We start from the raw sequence: 22558 nt of genomic DNA, 5'->3' as shown, positions 1-22558 counted from the left end.
TACGCCGATCTAAGATGGCTGCGCCCATATGTTGACACATGAGAAATAGAAATCATTCCTCATAATGGATCAGAGAGATATTTTCCCTCTGGAAATAGCATTGGTGACTCAGAAAATATCATTTTCTCATGATATTGAATGTAAGGACATAGATTTGTACTTAAAATTTCGTTACAAATACATTAATTGATTGTCAATACTATGAAGATTACACACCACTAATTTATACATTTCTATGTAAACAGGCAAAACTTCAAATTGGAAAAAATGTCATTTCTAGCGTTTAACGTATATGACAATCATGCACTGCCTTATTAATTCAGTTCAAAACCAATCAATTTCAACTTAAAAAGGTATGTCACGTCTCTCGTAAGAAAATGCAGGTGTAGACACTAGTCTAAAATAATAGACGTGTTATACGGGATTCTTCCAATCCCTAACGTCTAAACGGGAATGTGCAAAAAACGGGGGTGTTTTAAAAATATTGAAATTGTTTTGTATATTATGGTTGAAATTGATCATAAAGAGTTATATTCATATTTTGCAATGTAAGTGAAATGTTATTTTGCACTAAACAAGCATTTAATGCATTAAAACAAGTTGTTTACCTTTCCAATAAAACAAAAGTTGACTGACACAGATAACAATTATGCGAAGGGGAACAACTCGATACAATTGTAATAACTCGGCCTCTTCCGACAAAACTTCGAGATAGACCTCGTTATACAGTCGTAACAACTCAGGCCATGGCCGAAATGTTCCGAGCGATGTTAAAACTGTGCCCTGAAGCCTTGGCGGTGCCCTTCATGTATATATCGTTATGTTTTGACAGAATGAAATGAAGAAAAGCCGTCAAATTCATAATTATAAGTTGGATAAAAAAAAATTGTGTACGGAACTAATATCAAATAACATTATCTGGTAATATTTCTTGTTTTTATGATATTTTATAGACGCTATATGCTTTAACCCGGAATCCTGATTGGAACAACTACCCACTTTTGATACTAAACAATTTGTACGTGAAGGATTTGCCATATCAAAAATCTAAAAAAAATCCGTCAACGTACAAGTATTTGGACTAGTGTAGACACTAACCATTTTTCCAAGGGATCCCGAAGGACACTAGTCCATATAAACAGCCGCTTCAGAGTCTTCGCCAATTTTTTATTTGGCGACTCTACGCGTCCATAACCCACTTGTTGTTTTCCTAGTCAAGAATGACAGATCCCAGCGCTAAGTATATATTGAGCGGAAAGATATCGGGCACCTGCTAGATGGTTTCAAAATGGCGATGATTTATTGACTTGTGTTTCATAAAACACTTAAGTGTAATAAGTAAAAGGTATGGGCTAAAATAAAAAAAGTGTAACTTTTGTGTTTTAATTTAACAGTGAAGTGTTGTGGGGTAATAGTTGAAGAATATAAATATGGTACTGCTTAGTTGACTTGTGGTGTTTAGGGAACAAAATGAATATCCAAATGTCAAAAAAGTTCCCTTAACGCGCATTATTGTGGCTAGAAGGACACCAACATTTGAAATCAGGTGTCCCTTCATGAAATTAGGTGTCCCTTCCACTTTTTACATTTTTGAGCCTGTTTAATATTTGATTCAACATATAAATACCACAGGTGCTCGTCACATTGACTGGATACAATGATACATTTTTTTTTCATATTGTTTTATTTTTAATATTTTTTTTTATTTTTATTATTTATTTATTTCGGTCAAGATAGTGAATACATGTCATTTAATAAATTATTCCACAATTTTTCATGAAAGAAAATTAGTTTTTTTTATGTTCACCTTATATTTATTTATATATTATACTAATTTTCTTTCATGAAAAATTGTTGAATAATTTTTTACATGACATACATTCACTATTTTGACAAAAATGAATAATAATTCAAATATAAAAAAAAAAAAAAAAAAAAAAAAAATGTCATACTGTATCCAGGCAATGTGAAGAGCACCTTTCATAAATACTGTGTCTTTTACTTTTTAATTTGTAATTCAAGTATACACCATATTATACATGTTTTTGGCAACAGCACGTAATGAGAAGTAAGTAGCACAATGTCAGACATGTGAACCTCTGGCAATGGCAGAGAGGAAGATTTGGGTCTCCAAGTTGGTTGATTTAGTTCAAAAGCGGTAGAATGTCTAAGTCTCTTGTTTTCAGTCAAAAACAAAGATGGATACAATGTAAGAAAAAACTCGATGTTGTTACTATTCTTAGACTTAGGGTCTTGTCTTATGTCTCTGGCCTTATTGAAAATGTAAACAACAAAACAGAAGTATTAACCTGCATGTGCACTGTGAAATGACCTGTTTATTCATAGATTCATGACGTAACAATAGTAAAAAAGCCAGCCATACTTTCGCTTTGGTGACTGGTGTGTGAGAAGTATTAATAATAATATCATTTTTACATGCACTGTCAAGAAACTTAGGGCGACCCAAATTTAGATAATAGATTAATGAAACGCTATTTATTTACTGATACTTAGCTTTAATTAGTTAGAAATGTAAGTGTCCCGACGGAATACCGGACTTAAAGGTTCAGGTATCCCTCCCGAAAAATTGGTCTCCTCGGGATCACGGGACCCTGTTAGTGTCGAACACTGAAATGCATTCATTTTGATTTTTGTAGTTAAATAACTTAAAGTTAAATAAACTTATTTACTGTTAATTTTTCACTCAAATATCGCCACAGAAAGATGGTCAGATTTCAAATGACTAAAAAAATACCATTTTTCTATTTATTGGTTAGTATCAACACATTGCAAACTTATTGAAGTAATCAGCCAAACTCATTATTCCCACCCCCACCCCCACCCCCACCCCCCACCCTCTCAATACAATCAACCCTAAATATACAAGGGCGTCACAGAAAGAAAATTTATAGTTTCATGTTTGGGAATCTGGACCATGTTTAATTCATTGTTTCTGATTAAGGCCAAGCTGGGATTTTAGCCCTTGTACAATTGGTTTGTACTCTGCTAGCCTTGAATATCCAGTAGTATTTGTATTTTTGCAGGTGGTGTCAAATCTGCAGTTGAAAGTTTCTGTGCCGGGAACTATGGAGCTGTTCTACAGGAGCCTTTTGTCTGCAGTTTGTTCACTAAAGACAGCCAAGTGGATCTTGAAACCATGGTACAGTCTTCTGTCAGTGACTACTTAAACGATAAAAACCAGGAAGAGCTTCCCCAGAGGTTAGTAAATAATTACTTTAAATTGTATACTGTTGCTAGTAAATAATTACTTTAAATTGTATACTGTTGCTAGTAAATAATTACTTTAAATTGTATACTGTTGCTAGTAAATAATTACTTTAAATTGTATACTGTTGCTAGTAAATAATTACTTTAAATTGTATACTGTTGCTAGTAAATAATTACTTTAAATTGTATACTGTAGCTTTCCAGTACTTTAAACACTATCACTTCACCTGAAATCTGAAATTTCCATCCACAATCTTATATTGATGCCAAGTTTGTTTTCTAGCGAGAAAAGGTGGTTTAAACCACTTTAGGGTACATGTAGTTGTTGAATTTAAGTTTAGGCATTTGATCTAATAAATGCCAGTTATATATCTTAATAAAAATAATGAAATTGCTCTAACATTTAAAGTTTATTTCTTGTAAACATTTTTGCATAATGCCTTCATCAGTACATATGATAAACAATATCAACAGGAAGTTACGTCAGCGTCATACTTATCACTCAAGTTATATATCTTGCAACTCATTCAACATAACATGCATTGGCATTGGTTTATTTTAGGGAGTTGGAGTTATTGTTAGTGGGTGTGTCATGCCTGCAGCTGTTTGTTCAGAACAACTGGCTAGGACCAAGACCCTCTCAGTTCACACCAAAACATCTCCTCCCAGAAAACATACAGGTATTGTGTGATAAAAAAAAGTGAATTGCAGCTTCTCATGCAGTATTATCATGAAAAAATATTTTCCATGACTCCAAAATAGTTTCAGTTGAAAAGAAATTTAGCTCATGTTAGCAATGGCAATATGCTGTGTTTAGTAAGGCCCATCACTCTTATTAGAATCATTATTGAGTTATGTTCCTTTGCCAATCGAGGTGAAAATGGTCGAAGGACTGGCATCTCCCCACACTGTTCTTTTTTTATATTCAAGAATAAAAGGATAAATCATCAGATGTAGGCTAAATCAGAAGTACAATGATATCTTAGTACCTTTAGGTAATAATTTGTTTGCCCATTTGTGATATTTTTATTCTCAATGCTTATCCACCAACTAGGTGGAGGAGGATGACCTGCGAATGTGGCTTGAGAACCAGCTGAGCGTAGACGGGGAACCAGTGTATGGACTCGCCACCTTTCCACAGTTTCTTTACCTTGCACGCGCAATTCTCACACACTGTCAGCAGAAATGCTCCCATCTCAGGGTATATACTTTATTATTCTCTGTTTAGGCATAAAAACTACATGTTTATAAACCTTATTTAATAAACACATTCATATACATTATATGATACATGTTCTAGATAACATGAATATTGAGGCATTTTAGCTCGACTATTCGGTTAAAGTTTTAGGGCAAGTTGGGATTTTCACTAGTCCAATACCTTTCATTCAATTGAGTTAATACTTCACACAGTTGTTCAGGGCCATCACATGATGAGGTTAGATAACTCCATATTATTCTTTACACAGATTATGGCCCCTGATAGACTTTGAAACTCGGGTTAAAGTTTTAAGGCAGGTTGGGATATTTATAAGTAACTTCTATACCCTTTGTTCAATTGACTTAATACTTCACACAGTTGTTTAGGACCATCACACAATGAGGTTACATAACTCCGTATTATCCTTAATACAAGTTATGACCCCTGATTGTCTTAGGTTAAAGTTTTAGGGCAGGTTAAAGTTTTAGGGCAAGTTGGGATTTTCACTTAAAACTCTAATACCATTCATTCAATTGACTTAATACTTCACACATTTGTTCAGAGCCATCACATAATGAGGTTAGATAACTCCATATTATCTTTTATACAAATTATGGCCCATGATTGACTATTGGACTTAGGTTAAAGTTTTAGGGCAGGTTGGGATATTTATAAATAACTTCTATACCCTTCATTCAATTGACTTAATACTTCACACAGTTGTTCAGGACCATCACCCAATGAGGTTACATAACTCCATATCCTTAATACAAGTTATGGCCCCTGATTGACTTAGGTTAAGGCAAGTAAAAGTTAAGGGCAAGTTGGGATTTTAATAAAAAAAACTTCTATACCTCAATGCACTTAATAAAAAACAAAATTATTTACGACCATCTTACAACAATAAACTCCATTTTAACCCTAAATACAAATTATGTCCCTTGAAATTTTTTATTTTTATTTTTTTTATTTCTTTTGACAGGCACATTTTTACATTCTTAACCAGTTTTTTACCAAGGGAAAACAAGATGGGCTATACTATATGGTCATTGATTTTTTTTTTGATTTTTTTTTTTTGATTTTTCTTTTGAAAGGCATATTTGTTTATTCTTTACCACATTTTTATAATGGGAAATCAAGTTATTTGAATGACTTGCGTCATTTTTCGGGTGGTGGGAGGGCAGCATCAAAGTCACCTTATGTATTGAATAATTTTAGTTAGGTTTGACATAAATAGACCAAACTTGGTAATATTACATTGTTATTGTATTCACTTCTAAGTCAAAGCGGCGAAGTCGAGCGTGCTGTCTTACAACGGCTCTTGTTCTTATTTAGTTCAAAGATTTTTAACATAATCAAACAAATGTTTTATATATCAGGAAGGTCTGACTCTGGGGGAGAATTCATCAAGTTACTAAATTATGAAAACAAAGTTAAAGAATGTTTATTTGATTTTCAATGAAAAACAGAAATAAATTACATTTAAGTTTGAAATGTTCTGTTGAGAGAAAGACATTGTAAATATGCCTATTATTCCACAGACAGTTGACTGGTGGCTGCTACGGTGCACCAGTATACTCCAACAGGTCCTGGATGACAAGTGTAACACACTCAGAGAACTTGTCACAACACTCATTGACAATGGTAAGGATGGGAAAATCAACCACCGTTGTTCTAAATAACCACTTTCCATTTCACTTCATTTTAAGATAAGAATCCAAATGTTTTGATTGGACTGTAAAATAAACTGGCTAATGGACTGAATGGAATGACTGAGAGGTGTCCAAGAATAAGAATGATATCGAATACAGCCCTAGGTCACCATTTCGAGTACAAACTATAGAAATAGGAGTTGTGTCTTGACATTGGGGCCTATGTTAACTTTTGATGCCTGATGACCCAATAAAACTTGGGTATCAATAGAAAGGGTTTTGCTTACTGTACCAGTACTAATTTTTCTATCGAATTTTAATGAACTTATATCATTTGATCAGGGTCTTCTCAATGCACATTCTGATTGGTTGACTTTCAATAGCTCCACCTACTGGTGATGTTTCGGTAATTTGATGATATACAACCCAATTATCGGATTAGGAGATTACCAATTATGAATGATAAATAATTATTGCGATGTTTTAACTGATGGGACAGTGGCCAAATATTTGTTCATTGACAGATTTCAATGTGCTAAAATTGTCTGCAAAGTAAATTTCGCTTTGATGATAAAAATGAGCGAAATCAGGGAATTTTAGGGGACCACTTCGCCAAAGTCGCCCTCTCGCGAGAGCCCTGTAATATGTGAAATAAATGCCTGAAATAAGGTATCAGTATAGATTAAGTTATTGCAATCTGTATATTATGTTTGTTTGTAATTGATCTGAAATGTGTTGGGAAATGACTTATTTAGCAATATTTCAAGGTTAAAAAAGCATGTGTGTGACTCTTAACTTCTTGGTTTAATGTACACATATTCGTTCAAAACATAAAACCCTTTCAAATGATATGAAAATAATAAATGGGCATCCGAAATTGACATCATTGTACAGTGGATACAATTTTTTCAAATAGATGAGTGTATTTCATACAAGGGTATGAGGATAGGCACTTCTTTTAATAGGTTAATAGGTTTTTATGAGCAATTCATGGCAAGTTATTGTAAACTTAAGTGTTATATCATGTGTTACAGCAAAATGCTTTAAAGTTAAAAGTTGAGGTTTTATTTTCATTTCAGTTTCAAAAATTGAGCCATTGATGACAGATGACAAATACAGGTACACATTTCAATCAGTGCTTCAATAAATTATTTGATTTAGAGTTAAGAATTTACTGTTTTGTGAAGATCTACTTAGCAAATAACTTTTATGATTAAGCTATGACTTTGATGAATATGAACTGAAATGTGTTTGAATAATCTACTTGTATGTAAGCTATAGCATGTCAGTGCTCCAGCTAAGCATAAATACATGTAGCATGGCAGGGCGCCTTCCTGCCCTTTTACGGCGCCCTGCTGCCTTTTAGTACACCCCACTGTGCCATTTTCTTTGATAGAGCTGCCTGTGATGATTAGTAAATTAACACAATAGGCACATGTCACATGTTCCAGTAATCATAATTTGCCCCAAAGTGTGTCTTAATTCGCCAGGTGATTAGCGATGTATACACAGGAGTGGGCAGTGCTTCTCCCTTGTCAGGTTTTCTTTTCAGCCAATCAGCGTTAAATGACACTGATCGTTAATTGGTGTACAGCAAAAAGACATTTACATGTGTACTTTCAACTGAGTTTTGATAATGATAAATTTGACCTCTGATTCAATCGCTGCAAAATCGAGTGTATACAAAGTACCTGTAATCAAATGTTGTCATCCACTTCAGGAGTGTACAGCTGGAGTTTTATATAGAGGCTGGCCTGCTATCCCACTCATTTTACTGCTACAAAGAAGCACATGAGTTGATTAACACAGCTCTGAAACTGTCCGGGCTCGATATACAGCTCACAGGTGTGTACCTACTAAATATGGCTTCATGAATCTCTTGCGAACCTGTAACTACTAGTGTTGTATAATTGTACAAAGTTTAAAAGTGATTATGGAATCAAAAAAGACAACTTTAATCGATCATTAAATCAGAACAAATTGAATAACTACTTGCTATAACAATAAATGCATGTTTGTTTTAACAACTTTTATCATATGTCATTGTCATGTATATTTTTTAAGATTGGCCTGACATATTGAATGACACAATTAAATAAGAACAATTGTACATTCATAGCATTTATTGAGATATTTTCAAAAACTTGTGGCCTATTGCTTTCGGGAGACATCACGAGATCGTGGTGCGCATGCATGAGATTGGCGCGTGACTTGAAACAACCAAAGCATAGAGAACTGCTTAGCGATCACGGAGTCCCTAGCAGCACGTGATTACCTGCTATTTCGGCCAAAATAAATATAATAATTATATTCAGAATTTTTTATTAAAAAAAATGAAACTTTACATGGAAATATGATGTTTTTTAAGTTAAAACAATGTAGTTCGATGAAAATTATTATTGATGAAATTGTCTGAGCTGGATATACAACTCACAGTTTCATGCTGAATTAATATGGCTTCATGATTTTCATATAAACAAGGATGATGTGCCATAGTTTATGTGCTTTAGGTTATAATTAATTTTATGGATTTCGTTGCAATTTAGCTTAGCCACTTTAAAAGAGTGTCTTGCTCCAGTTTGTACTATGTAGTACTATCAGTGACATTGAAATCACCCCTCAAGTCCATGTTATTATGAAATCAAATTAAAGTATGTTTATCTTACAAAATTACACCAAAACATTCATATGGTTGGCATTTTTTTTTCATTTACACTTTATCAATTTAATATTTATAAAATTTGAGGCAAAATTCTGTTTCCTATTTTTTTTTCCCCCCACTGAGATACACAGAAAATAGGGGTTTGTGCAGATTCAAATCTAAACAAAGTTCAATGTCTGTCTATGCTTGATATGTTATGAAATGGTATACAAGACAATAACATAAGTAGAAGGTGTTTTTAGGTGTTTTAAACATTGCCTTATTATCCCCCGCCAAATCGAAGATTTCGGGAGGGGGATATTGTTTTGGCGTTGTCCGTCCTTCATTCCGTCCATCCGTCCGGTACCATATTTTGGTAGGCATTGATCAGAAATGTTCAAACTTGGTCAGAATGTTCCACATACCAAGACGACGTGTCGCCTGCAAAACCAGTGTCCCTACCTCAAAGGTCAAGGTCACACTTAGTGTTTATTCACAATGGAGTGCTGCATATAAGGACATTGAGTATAGGTTGTCGTGTCCGGGCTGTAACTTTCTCTTGTATGGACAGATTTTAAAATGACTTGCCACCTACGTTCCACATACGAAGACGACGTGTCGTGTGCAAGACCCATGTCCCTACCTCTAAGGTGAAAGATACACTAAGTGTTTATTCACAAGGGAATTCTGAATATAAGGACATAACAGTGTAGGTTGTCAAGTATGGGTGGTATTTTTTTATGTTCAGAGGCAATTTAAAATAACTTGCCGTATGTATTTGACACGTAAAGGCAAGATCAACTTTTCATGTACTGACCTTGTTCGTAGGTCAATGTCACATTCGGGGGCATTCATCACATACTGTGACAGCTCTTGTTTTTTATTTCAAATAGTTGCAATCAAGCTCAAACTCATATATATATATATATTTCATCAACAATTGATTTCCATTCCTTGACTTAGCCCAATCAGGCGGGGGATATCAATTCAATGAATTTGCTTGTTTTAATGTAATTTTGAATTAAATGTAAGTTAATTTACAGATTTTGGACTTTCTGATTTTCTGATTGCTGTTTTCCGAAATAAAATGTTCATTTAGGTTTCAACAATTCTGTTAAATCATGTAGTCCTATGCTTACAGTCTGACAAACAAAGCTTTAAAAAATAGAATCATTTGAAAAGAATTGTCTACTTTCTTTTGAAAACAGGTAAATTTAGCACAGGTAAATTTTTGAGATTAGCATCAACTTTACACATACATGTATAAATTAAGGTGGTATCTTTAGTGTTAAATCTCAAAGATGTCCTTTTAGGTTCAAATAACTTACAGCAATATTTATCTTTATTCCAGGTGCATTGGGTAAGCGAACACGCTTCCAGCAGACAGACAATGCTCAGCTGCTTCTTCAGGTTACAAGATTACCGGTAGAGGGAGATGGTTGCCAGGACAAACAACTTGTTGCTTCGGGTAACAATCTCATGCCAAAGGTTGGTGTTTTTGTTTACTTTTATAGTCTATTTAATGCTAAGGAGCTATTGGCTTAGACCTTTGTTTAGTTTAACACAAAGATACCGAGAGTATTTAAAACAGAACAAATTTTATTATAATTATTTTTTCCTTTGATTTAAAGAGATTTATTGGTGAAATAAAAATGATATTGCACTGTTCCAAGTGAATCACAATTTGATATTTGTCACTGTTATGAAATTTAAGCCTGATATCACTCGTAAATCATACCTTATCTAGCATAGAGCTGAAACACAATTTCAACATAATTTTTTAACTGACGTAATATCTGCATACAAATTGACATGCTTTTATTAACTGTCATTTTATATTCTTCATTAGGCTTATAATAAACAGAAAACACCAGTGAACACCAAAAGTAAATATTTCACAAGTGGTGTAGCTTTTGGTGCTCACTTGTTGAAATATTTTGCGATCTTACACTGAAACAAACAATTATTCTCTATTTATTAAAAATGATCATCAATGTGATATGAAATAAAATTTATATCTTTTCTTGAACTAAAAGCTGAGAAGCAGACTATAAACTTAGGTTATGTTTATTTGAGCATTTCTTAGATTCAGTTGTCAGTACTCTTAAGCAATTTTAATGGCTAATCTTTAATCATTTAATTTCCATGACTTTGACAGGCTTTGAATCTGGATGATGACACTGTTCTGGAAGCCATAAACTTCACAGATCCAGACGGCCAGGAGGTGGTGCGGTTGGCTGATTATGAACAGGCTCTTATTCTTGGGCTAATGTAAGGCAAATGCTAAACTTTTCCTTTTTTAAGAAATTTATATATATATCTTTAAGGGTACATGTAAGTAGGTGACCTGATATGGGATATACAGGCTTAGGAAACCATATGGATTCTTTTGCCCCATATATCCCATATCGGCTACTTACCCGTAACTTATAATTTATGCATATGTGAAAACTAAAAAAATCACCGTCTCACCGTCTCTTGTCAAAACCTCCTCCTATGCAATCAATATCTGAAATTGTAAAAGAAACGTTTGAGCAGCAGTAACATAAAACTGCTATCAAATAGCCTTAAAATTGGCTTTAGATTAAATTTAATTTAGAAACACAAGTATTAAAACATTTATTCCCTAAAATTTTAAGTTACCCCAAATCAGTGTTTTCAGTAATAATTTCAGTAATAATAATATAATGATTCCTTTTTAAACCTGTTTGAATGCTTTCAGGACTCTCCTATTTCACAGCCCTGGGTCTTGAGCAAAACTCTGAAAGTCCAAAGCATTACTCTATGCACATATTACACAAAACAGTGCATTCCCATGATGGATATATTCAGGAATAATGGGTTCTTCTTTGCATTCCCCCTTGCCAATAATATCATGTGTGTGTGTGTGTGTGTGTGTTTCAGGGAGGACTACAGACGAAGCCGGGCTAGCGGAGATACGCTCACAGAGGAGGAGATTCTCACTTACATAACTGTACGTGTAAAGGCTGAGTTTTGCTTCCTATAGTACTCAGGGCTATTCCATTTAAACATATAACCTCCAGGGGGAAGGCACTTTTAAATTATGCAACCCCCCTACAGAAGCAAATTCACCCTTTTGGGGTCCAAATTAGCGAAAAAAGACACCCACCCATATTCTATTCAAATAATTGCCTTCCCCCCGTGGGATATATGTTTTACTGGAATAGCCCTCACTAAAGTTCTGCCAAATTTAAACCTTTTTATATAAAAATGCAAAATCCATGACCTGAAGAACCCATGAAAACATAAAAACACAATGTTAATGTTGAAGAATTTATTTTGTTTGAAGAATTTAGACTTAGTATTCTAGGGATTTTAAACATATGGATGACTTGCGGTCAATTGACATGACAGGGATTGGTCGTAGTCTTAATATTAATGTTTTTTTGTACCAATGAACAGAGTGTAAACGGTGTCATACCGGGACAAACAAAATGACATGTGGACTTGGCTTCATTAGATTCCTTTGCTAAACTATTTCAATAATTACGGAGTCAGATTCAATCTGATTCTAGTGTCTTGTCATTTAGTGCCAAAAGTTATTTTTCCTTTATTTTTAGATTGTCTCTTTTGATGAAAAACATCTGCAACAAAATCAAAAAACATCTGCAACAAAATCATAGCTCAGGAGTTATAGATTTTTGTCCTTTGGAATACTCATTAAAATACATTGTATGCCTCAAAACTAAACTTCCTAAAGATCAACTATTATTTGTTTTGAAAATTGTTAAAATCATGAAATAATCCAGACATTTAACGATATGACAATGTTCAACAGTACGAGACACACATGTCCTTCATTGGATACGTGAACAGTATCAATGTAATCTTTTTTCTCCAGTTTGTATTGAACAAGATGGAGAACTGGTCAGTTGCCATAGCAGCCTTGTTGTTACGTTCGAAGCTTGAGAAGGGCAGCAGACGACGTGTCGAGAGATCCATGAGGCAACTTGAGGTTTGTGAATAAAGACAGAGTTTTTCAGTATTTTACTTTGAATTAAGGTTTTTGTTTTCTTTAGATTATTATAGATGTTCAGATAAATACAAAATGTTATAGGCAGCCTTAGTTTTATTCCCCTGTAGGGATTCCATTCAGTCATGGCCTGGCAAATTGCGCGGATATTGATGATAGGTTTTTATTGAGGGAAAAGGCGCAAGAACATGTTACATCACATGTTATGGTCCTATGGCCAGAAGCATTGATATTGAAAAAAAATAATAGCTGATCCATTCAAAAGAAATCAGTATTATAATGAAATATTGCCAAAAAATCAACTTTGTGCCTAAAGGCCTTTGATATTGCAGATTTTGTATGTCCCCTAAAGGTGTTTAATTAAAATCACACCCACAATACATCCGTCATTGATTCCACCTGTCCTTTAAGTTTACTGTGTCCAGGTTGTAACTTTGTTGTGTATAGAGGGATTTTAAAAATACTTAAGAACAGAAGAACACAGCCATATGTTCGGTACATAAAGACACTGTGTCACTTTCAAGACAAACCTCTTACATCATCACTCCCCCCCACTTGTTGTGTAAATGAATTATGAAGTATTTAAATGTATTTTTCTTGTGCAGGAGCTGTTTAACCAAACAATGAGGGAGGAACCATCTGCAGGTCAGAGGTCACGGCTGTTCTATGCAGCAAAAATCCCCCCTGTATGGGAAATACAGGTTGGCAAAATACCAGAATGTGTATATTATGTCACATCTGTTCTATGCAGCAAATATCCACCTCACCCTGGGAAATACAAATTGGAAGATATTCTACACCAGTACATGTATTTTTTGGCTGTTCTAAACAGCAAACATACAAGTTGGCAAGCCTTACGCCATTAATACATGTATATGGTGTACATGACTTGAAAGACAATTACTATTGACTGACTTCTGGGTAGGCCCCAGTTTGGGGATAATTATAACCTGGCAGCTTCTTTGTTCAAATGCATACATCATTTAACTGTAAATCAAACTAAATAAGTGAATGGAGAACAATTTCAAGCATTGTGAATATTGAATTTGCTTTACTGTTAAAATATGTGATCAACTTCAGAAGCAAAGTCTATGCTATATATTTACGGATTTATTTATTACCAGTTCTGCAGTAAAGTTGTTAGGTTAGCAATTCTTTTTGATGAGTTCTGTGTTTATGTATTTGATTGGTGAATTAAGTGCAATGAACTTTACTTTTCCCTTTGGATGCAGAGGCAACTGGCAGAGCTGTTACTGTCCCTGGGAGCTGTGGGGTCAGCACTTGAGATTTATGAGCAGCTGGAGTTGTGGGAGGATGCCATTGCCTGCTACCAGCGCCTCGGCAAGACAGAGAAGGTTGGTAGTGTCTGTATTACAGGCTTTTATTTTATGGTTTGAAAGAATTTTGTACTCATATCTACATGTATGTTCAAAATACATTCAAACATGGAGTACCCTTGAGTAATGTTTTCAACATGTTTTTCTCTAAAATAAGCAATTTATCATCAATATCGAAATTGCACCTGATTTCATCATATAACTTCCAGCGATTTTTTAATGCTGAACAAAATGGAAAATAATTCATTCCAAAATACTCGGTTCAAATTATTGGTACATTACACTGTCTATCAGTGGATTTTAGTTAGTTTGTTTGGCACATGAATTCGTTTTTAAATTCAGCATATATTATAAATCTTATTACACTGATATTTAGATCTGAACTTTTTCACTGTGAAATTTGATTCGAAAATATTCATTACTTCTTCAACATATACCATCTTTTCTGGGCAAAAAGAGGTCCCTAACCAGTATGGAAAAATATCTCCTGGAGCTATTTACGTTTTGTGTTACATATCATTAATTAAAAATTTACCCCATTATATAAAGAGTTATGCATTTTGTACCAGGCAGAGACTGTGATACGGGAGCAGCTTGCTGTGCACGAGACCCCGAACCTTTGGTGTTTCCTTGGCGACATCACGCGCAATATAGAACACTATGAAAAGGCATGGGTCCTCTCCAAGCACCGCTCAGCCCGCGCCCAGAGGTGTATGGGGTACCTCTACTTTGCTAAGGAAGAGGTAGGGAGAGGCTAAGGAATGTCAGGGTTTTAGGATGACATGGAACACATAAAACAGGATTTAAATACCGTATTTCCTTACTGTGTGGACTATACAGGAAGAAACCTTGTATAGATACAATTTCATGTTTTAACTTGAAGATGTTTATTAAGAATGCCTAAATTGATTGTACAGAATATAACAATATTTTATTTGCTGGTAATAAATTTATGTACCTCACTTAATATAGTTTTGCTAATTATCAAACAAATGAAAGTTTGAAAGAGGCAGCCTCAGCAATGTTAGTCTAAATAACCATCTATTATACGTTATAGTTAATCAGTTTCAAATAAACCAATCACAGCTAAGTATTTCTTGCCCTTTATTTTAGCTATTGTCATATGTGACAGAGTTGATATGTTTATTGTGCGGTAACGTTATATTTAATGATTCAACTTTCCAGAGTTTCAGTTATCATCATTCGATAAATTGTAAGCCCGTTAAAGTTCACTTATTACAGCGAATAAATTTGTTTAATTTGAGATACATAAGCTATAGCCTAGATTCATTTACTATTTCAGTATGACAAATGCGTGGAGTGTTTTGAGAAGTCTCTTGGAGTGAACGCTTTACAGGTATTGTGTAATTTTTTTTAGAAAAAGCTCTTTTAAGACTGCTTTATTAAGTCAATAGAACAATTATACATACCTTTTAGCTTTAAGTTTGAACATTTTTACCCGTTGTTTTAACTGTTGATTTGCTATGAGAAAGGGGTGAGAGTAGTCTAGTGGTATAGGTGTCCACCTCTCACCCAAGAGGTTGTGGGTTCGATCCACACTAGGGATACATTCTCATTACCTCTCAAAAAGGACGTAGTACTGGTTTGTGCCCAGGAAACAGACTTGATAGTGATTCTATCAGCTATCAGCTATAGTCAAAATCGAGCTAAAATAAATTAGTATATACTAAAGGGGGTAGAGTGGTCATCCAAGAGGTTTTAATTTGATCCCCATCATAGCCTCTTATATTGGACACCAGTACTGGTTTATACCCAGAAAACAGACTCATGTGTAATTCAGCTTTCGTCACGATGGAGCTAAAAAAAATAAGTATAACATAACTGACATAATTCCCTACATTTGTCAGGTGCCTGTGTGGTTCACCTACGGCTGTGCTGCAATGGCTGCCAAGGATTTCCAACTGGCTACGAGGGCCTTCAAGAGATGTGTCACCATCGACTATGATGTAAGCGTAATAGTTACACTATTCTTTTAATTGCTCTCAAAAACTTTCTCCATTTTCACATGAATATACATTTTGTTAGAGGGCATCACCTTTGTCCACATAATTAAGCGTAAACAGTAACTGGCAAAAATCAGACAGCATCAATGAGTAATGGTTTCACAGAATAGTTATGTTAAACCCAAATTTAATGCCCTTATGCACTCCTATTAAATTGATTCCTAGATGCAGTTTGGTAATCTTATAGCCTAGGACTATTCCTAGATGCAGTTTGGTAATCTTATAGCCTAGGACTATTAATGACAAGTCAGTATTGATTTTTCTGGTTTAATACTGGTAGACCATGCATGCCATACTGATTAATATCTCTGAACGTCAGGATTTCTAAATTTTTGATTGTACAACAGACTGCAAGTATTATGTTAAAATGAAGGCATATTGTAGCACATTACTGGTATTTAGATGTAACAAACATGTTTTACCTTAAATAAAACCACAGAATGTTTGTATACGTGCATGATTGCTGAACATGCACTTGTCACTTTACAGAACTTTGAAGCTTGGAGCAATCTAGCAACAGCCTATGTCAAGTTAAAAGAAAAGTAAGTTATTTTTGTGTATTTTTTGCTTGTCAGTTTTGTTTCTTTCAAACCAGAAAGTTGGGTCTTGATGGCGTTAGAGGCGTACTAAAACTTGAACATAAGCCTAAACTGTACAAATATATAAACCTGAAATTCGAAGCACATGTTAACAGTGGCAACACCCAGTGGTATCAAGGCCCAGAACTCTGGCTTGAATAAAGTTGAGTGATGCCCATTTTTCAACTGTAAGAAGAAAAATACTCGCTCCATGGTGCCTTTTTTATACTTTCTTTGTAATTAATACTTCTGAACAAATGAATTAGCCTGTTGTACACCATTATTTTGTTTCTTACTCACAGAAAGAAAGCCTTTAAGACGCTGAATGATGCCCTGAAATGCAACTACGAAAACTGGAGAATCTGGGAAAACTACTTGGTGGTATGTAACCTGACTTTTGAATCTTTCTTACATTGAGAATATTTTTCTGTTTCAGTGTAAGATAGCAATATATTTCATCGAGAAAGCACTATTAGTTATTTTTAACAAATGGCCTTAACACCTGTGAAATATTTTATTCTGGTGTTAATTCAAGGTGAAATATATTGCAATTTTACATTGAAACACATAGTTTTTATCTTTATTTCATTGAAAAAATTTAGCCAAATAATGTCATTTTTTTCTTACCAGCAATGTGTGCATTTACAATGTGTTTTTTTTACAGTGAAACAGGCTTAAATGAGAGACGGAGTAATTTTAGTAAAACCGATGAAAAACAAGAAACAAATTGTATTGTATAATGATTGCTTAAAAGAATAATCAAACATTTGCGATGTTCTTTAAGTTTGTTAAGAAATCCTATCTTTATAAGATTGTTACACTACAAGAAGGACATGCTTTAATATATATTAAATGCCTTTTTCATTCAAGCTTGAATGATGTCATAATTCGGCTGTATGACAAGTATTGTTGTTAAGTTTACCACATAGCTTACTTCATAAACTGATACCTTTTTTCAAAATAATTCCAACATAAAATAAAAAATAAAAAAAATTGTGTACCTACATTTGCTAGGTTGGCACAGACTGTGGTGAGTTTAGTGCTGTTATCCGGGCATACCACCGCCTTATGGACCTGCGAGATCGCTGGGTGGACGAGCAGGTGCTTGGGGTTCTCGTGCGTGGCGTGCGTGAAAATATTGCCGATGCCAGCGGAGTTCGACTGAGCCAGGTGGAACAAAGTCTCAGAGAGCTGTTCGGAAGAATCACCTCAAAGGTGAGACTGAAAACAGTCTATTGTTCTACTTCTCTTAAAAGATCCATGGAGCCCAGATAATTTTACATGTAACTGCTGCCTTCAAACTAATTTGGCAGAATATACTCCGCAATTATTTGAAAATGGCATGATTCATTTTGCACCAAAAAGATGGTCAGTTTGTACTGTTTGAACAGAGAGTTCAAAGAGTTTTGTTTGTCACCGAATCATAAACTTAAAGCTATGATATTGAATTGGTACGTTTAAGTGAAGTAATGCATAATGTACATGTTTCCATGATTTGTGGTGGGGTGAGCCTGCCTCATAAGTATTAAGTTCAATGTGTTACATGAAAGTATATGCCAGTTAATAACTGTAGTCAGTTTCTTTGATGTGGGAAGTCGATGGTAAGGCTTTAGGTGTTACACTTTTTTCGAACATCTCTTGATAGATAAGGGTAGACATAAGGCCAAATTGAATGCTTCAAAACTTGAACTGCTTTGTTCCGTTTCAAACTGTAGTTTGAACTAGTGTTAAATTTGTCTTATCTTAACAAGAACTTCATTTCAGTAGTGTTAGGTTTATAAGATTGAAATGATACATGATACATGTTTTATGGTACTTATTTAATAAGGGAGTATGAATGAATGACTTCCTCTAACAACTTGTATATAATTCATTAGCATATATGTAGAAATTTCTATTAGTGGACTACATCTGGAGAGTCATGTTTTGATTTGCAGGTGACCGATAATGCAGAAATTTGGAGATTGTACGCAGAGTTGTGTATAAATGACACAGAAAAGGTTTGTAGGCTATCATTGATATCTTTCTCTTCGTTTGGGTTTTATTGATGCTTATTTGTTCTATGTTGTAGAAGTTACTGTGTGCTAATTCTTTCTCTCCCTTTTGTGTCGCCTGCCAAGCATGGTAGACATATCGATAACTTTGTTCAAGTCATATTTTCGTTTTTAGCTCTATTGGCCTTTGGCCAGAAGAGCTTATGCGATGGTAATGTGTACGTCGTATGTGTGTCTGTGCGTCTGACTGTGAACAAATTGCTTGTGAACACGATACAGTCTTCAGTTTTGATTGTATCTCGATGAAACTTGTACAGTATTTAGATATCCATCAGAGCTCGGTTTCTTTTGAATACCAGCCAGATCCGCCCATGCATGCCTAGATTATGGGCCTTGAAAGTATAAAAAAAATGCTATTTTTAGCTAAGCCTATTTTTAGCCAAGTCTACATGAGCAAAGTCTATTTTTAGCCAAGTTTACATGTAAAGTCACAATTGCTTGTGAAGGTTTGTTCAAATTATGTCCCTGGGGTCATTACTGCAAACCCAAACACTAAAAGTGAACTATATATATGTTGCCTATTACTCAAACGTACATGTTCTGGATTGAAAATGACCACAAGAGCCATGTCAGTAGAGCATAGGCCCTCATGGGCCTCTTGTTGATCATTGTTTTGAAAGTCTTGCTTTAGAGTGCTTAAACTTTGTATGTACATTGGTCGTGGTCAGAAGTAGATCCTTTTGATTTTGGGGTCAGTATGTCATAGGTCTAGGTTGTGGTGACCTTTATTAGAGAATGGGTTTCTGATTTACAATTTGTGAATTACATATAATAATTGAGGAGTCGTCAAACTTTCCATGCATCATGCCGAGTAGATATCCCGTATTGATTTTGGTGGCATTAATTCAAAGGTCAAGGGTGTTGTAATCTTTTCCTTATTAATAACTGATAATGACTTGTAGAATCTGCTCATTTTTTAAGCACATTGGCCATGACCAGTAGCTCACTGCTATATAATAAGTTATATCCCTTGATACATGAAAGAAAAACAGACAAGCATTTGCATCCTCATGCGATGTCTGTGAGTTTAGTTGTGACTTAGATCATAAACGATTTAAATGGTTGCTGCGACAGATGTTGCAGTTTCTCCAGAAGAGTCACCGGTGTGTGCTGCAGACGTCTGGTTGGGAGAAGGTAGAGGACAAATGTAAAGAAACTGCAAAGCAGTCTCTCCAGCTAGCAGACGGTGAGTTTATGCTGAGGACTTGATTGTTCGGAACCTGAATTGAAATTGAGTAACTGAAAGCAACATTTTAGTGAGACATTTATATATTTATTGATGTTCAATATTCAATAACATTATTAAACACTATTAAAGCTGCACTCTTACAGATTAACCATTTTGACATTTTTTAAATCCTCTGATTTTGGCATCAATGCCTTCAATTCAGTTATATAGACCACAATTAATCACAATATAACAGATGTCAATTTATTTTGAATACTGCCGAATATTTCATTTTTCTTAAAGGGTTAGCAATGCTTTCAGTCATACAACATAAATTTTCAAACATGAATATAAAAACCTGCAATCTGATCCTTTTTCAGCAGTCTTATATCACTGGTTTCCAGACATCTTATAAAAATTATCTGCACAAAAGTTGGTTCATTCCAAGACAAAAAATCAATAAGTTGTCGAAACAGTCAATCTGTGAGAATGCAGCTTTAAAAGTGGCTGTTTGAAAAATCCTTTTTATGCTTGAAATATGAACGTATAATCTTTGCAAGTAAATAATGAAATTATAACAATAAATTTTACAGCCTACTATGAAGTAAGCCAGAGTACCCAGAATTCTACACAAGCTATTCAAATGTTGTCGTCTGCTAAACTCATGTTACGAGGAGTTTTCACAAAGATCAAGGTAAACTTTTTTTCTCATTTATTTTCTACATAGGATGTTTACATAAAAAGCAACAAATATGATATTTTGTAAACATACCAATGCTGATCAAGGTCATTTATATTTTAGACTGCTTTGAAATTCTATACACAAAAAAAAATCTTTTGTTGGGGCCTATTAAGCTTCTTGATTTATCTCTGCTCATGCTTGATGTTAAAAAATTAGATTGCAATAACTTAAATTAAGTTAATCATTGATGTCAATAGCGATAAACGTGTTTTTAGCTCATCTGTTTATCGAAAAATAAATAAAGGTATTGTTATTGCCTTTGCGTCGTTGTCAATGGGCGAAACTTTAACCTTGGCCAAAACCATTCAGTATATTGAAATGGAGCTTGGTACACATGTTGCCAGAGACAAAACACATGTAACTGCAAGGCCCATAACTCTGGCTTAAATAATTGGTTCGAAAGCCCTTTTTTGGCTGAAAAACAACTGGCGAAAGTTGGATTTTGCTCTGTGGCTTTCTTATTTATTTATTTTTGCATTTTCAAATTTTTATAAGCAAACAACAACCATAGAAAACATCATTGCTTCTAAATAATCCATTTTCCTATATATATTTTACAGCAACATCATACTGACCCTGTAACTAAAGAGATCCCATCAGAAGACATACGTGTCGTCTGCTCACAGCTCGAGGACAAGATGGCGGTCGTTGTAGAGAGGCTAGACACCCTCAAACAGGGCTCCTGAATTATAATGTTCAAATGCATTGGAAATGAAATAAACTTTTTTCTTAAAATGATCCAATTTTTGCGTAAATGTCTGGAAACCAGTTTTACAAGGTTGCTGACAAAAGATCTGATTGCAATTTTTCATATTTACGTTTCAAAACTGATAGTTTATGGGTTAAAGCATTACTAATGCTTTCAAAAAATGAATTTTATTGCAGTTTTCCAAACACCTGAGATCTTTTCTTTTGTATGTTATCTTACATTACTTAATTGAAGGCATTGATGTCAAAATCAACTGATTCTGAGACAAAAACTAAAACAAAATTCCTGGCAATGATGACGAACCAACGGTATGGTGTCAATGATTGTGTTCCACCTGGGAAATCCTACTCACAGGTTCTTTAAAATTCATTACTAACATACGGTAGAACAGTTGGCTTTAAAATGCCTTTGTCATGCAAAAATGGACTGAAAATGAAATTCATGGACATTCATTTGGAGCCCAAAGTGTTTTGTCGTTTTCCCTCACCCATCATTAACATTTCTATTGTTACCACTGTCAACATTTAAGACGTTACCATTACTACGTGATACCAGAATGTTTAAAATCAAGGTCAAATGAAGAGTTGTATATTTAAAAAAAGAAGATCACCTTCTTGAAAGGGTTAAGCAAACTAGTTGTTACGGATTCACTGAATCGGTCAGCGCAAGACTTTCATGTAGATGGGTCATGATATTCCTACCTGACAGTTGAATGTCGTCTTGTGACAGTCCTGTTGTTGCCATCCTCCGACTGACAGTTGAATGTCGTCTTGTGACAGTCCTGTTGTTGCCATCCTCCGACTGACAGTTGATTGTCGTCTTGTGACAGTCCTGTGTTTGCGATTCCCCGACTGACAGTTGATTCTCGTCTTGTTACAGTCCTGTTATTGCCATCTCTCGACTGACAGTTGAATGTCGTCTTGTGACAGTCCTGTGTTTGCGATTCTCCGACTGACAGTTGAATGTCGTCTTGTGACAATCCAGTGTTTGCGATTCCCCGACTGACTGTTGAATGTCATCTTGTGACAATCCAGTGTTTGCGATTCCCCGACTGACAGTTGAATGTCGTCTTGTAACAGTCCTGTTGTTGCCATCCTCCGACTGACAGTTGAGTGTCGTCTTGTAACAGTCCTGTTATTGCTATCTTCCGACTGACAGTTGAGTGTCGTCTTGTAACAGTCCTGTTATTGCAATCTTCCGACTGACAGTTGAATGTCGCCTTTTGACAGT

At 34.8% G+C, this 22558-nt stretch overlaps 1 protein-coding gene across 1 annotated transcript; it reads left to right on the top strand.

The window, feature by feature from the left end:
* Positions 1–2: 2 nt before the first annotated feature.
* On the top strand, positions 3–21788 carry LOC128207148 (tetratricopeptide repeat protein 27-like). Its single transcript, XM_052909922.1, has 23 exons — positions 3–140; positions 3045–3219; positions 3791–3908; positions 4283–4429; positions 5971–6073; positions 7161–7200; positions 7802–7926; positions 10074–10210; positions 10881–10993; positions 11627–11696; positions 12585–12698; positions 13322–13417; positions 13949–14071; positions 14623–14796; positions 15357–15410; positions 15922–16020; positions 16567–16619; positions 16958–17036; positions 17670–17870; positions 18593–18655; positions 19784–19895; positions 20471–20571; positions 21180–21788. Exons 1-23 carry the CDS (start codon positions 65–67, stop codon positions 21303–21305), a joined length of 2499 nt encoding a protein of 832 aa, XP_052765882.1. The 5' UTR covers positions 3–64; the 3' UTR covers positions 21306–21788.
* The last annotated feature ends 770 nt before the right edge of the window (positions 21789–22558 follow it).

The sequence above is a fragment of the Mya arenaria genome, chromosome 11 (assembly GCF_026914265.1).
Source record: "Mya arenaria isolate MELC-2E11 chromosome 11, ASM2691426v1".
Classification (NCBI taxonomy): domain Eukaryota; kingdom Metazoa; phylum Mollusca; class Bivalvia; order Myida; family Myidae; genus Mya; species Mya arenaria.
This window is presented reverse-complemented; position numbering and strand designations above follow the sequence as displayed.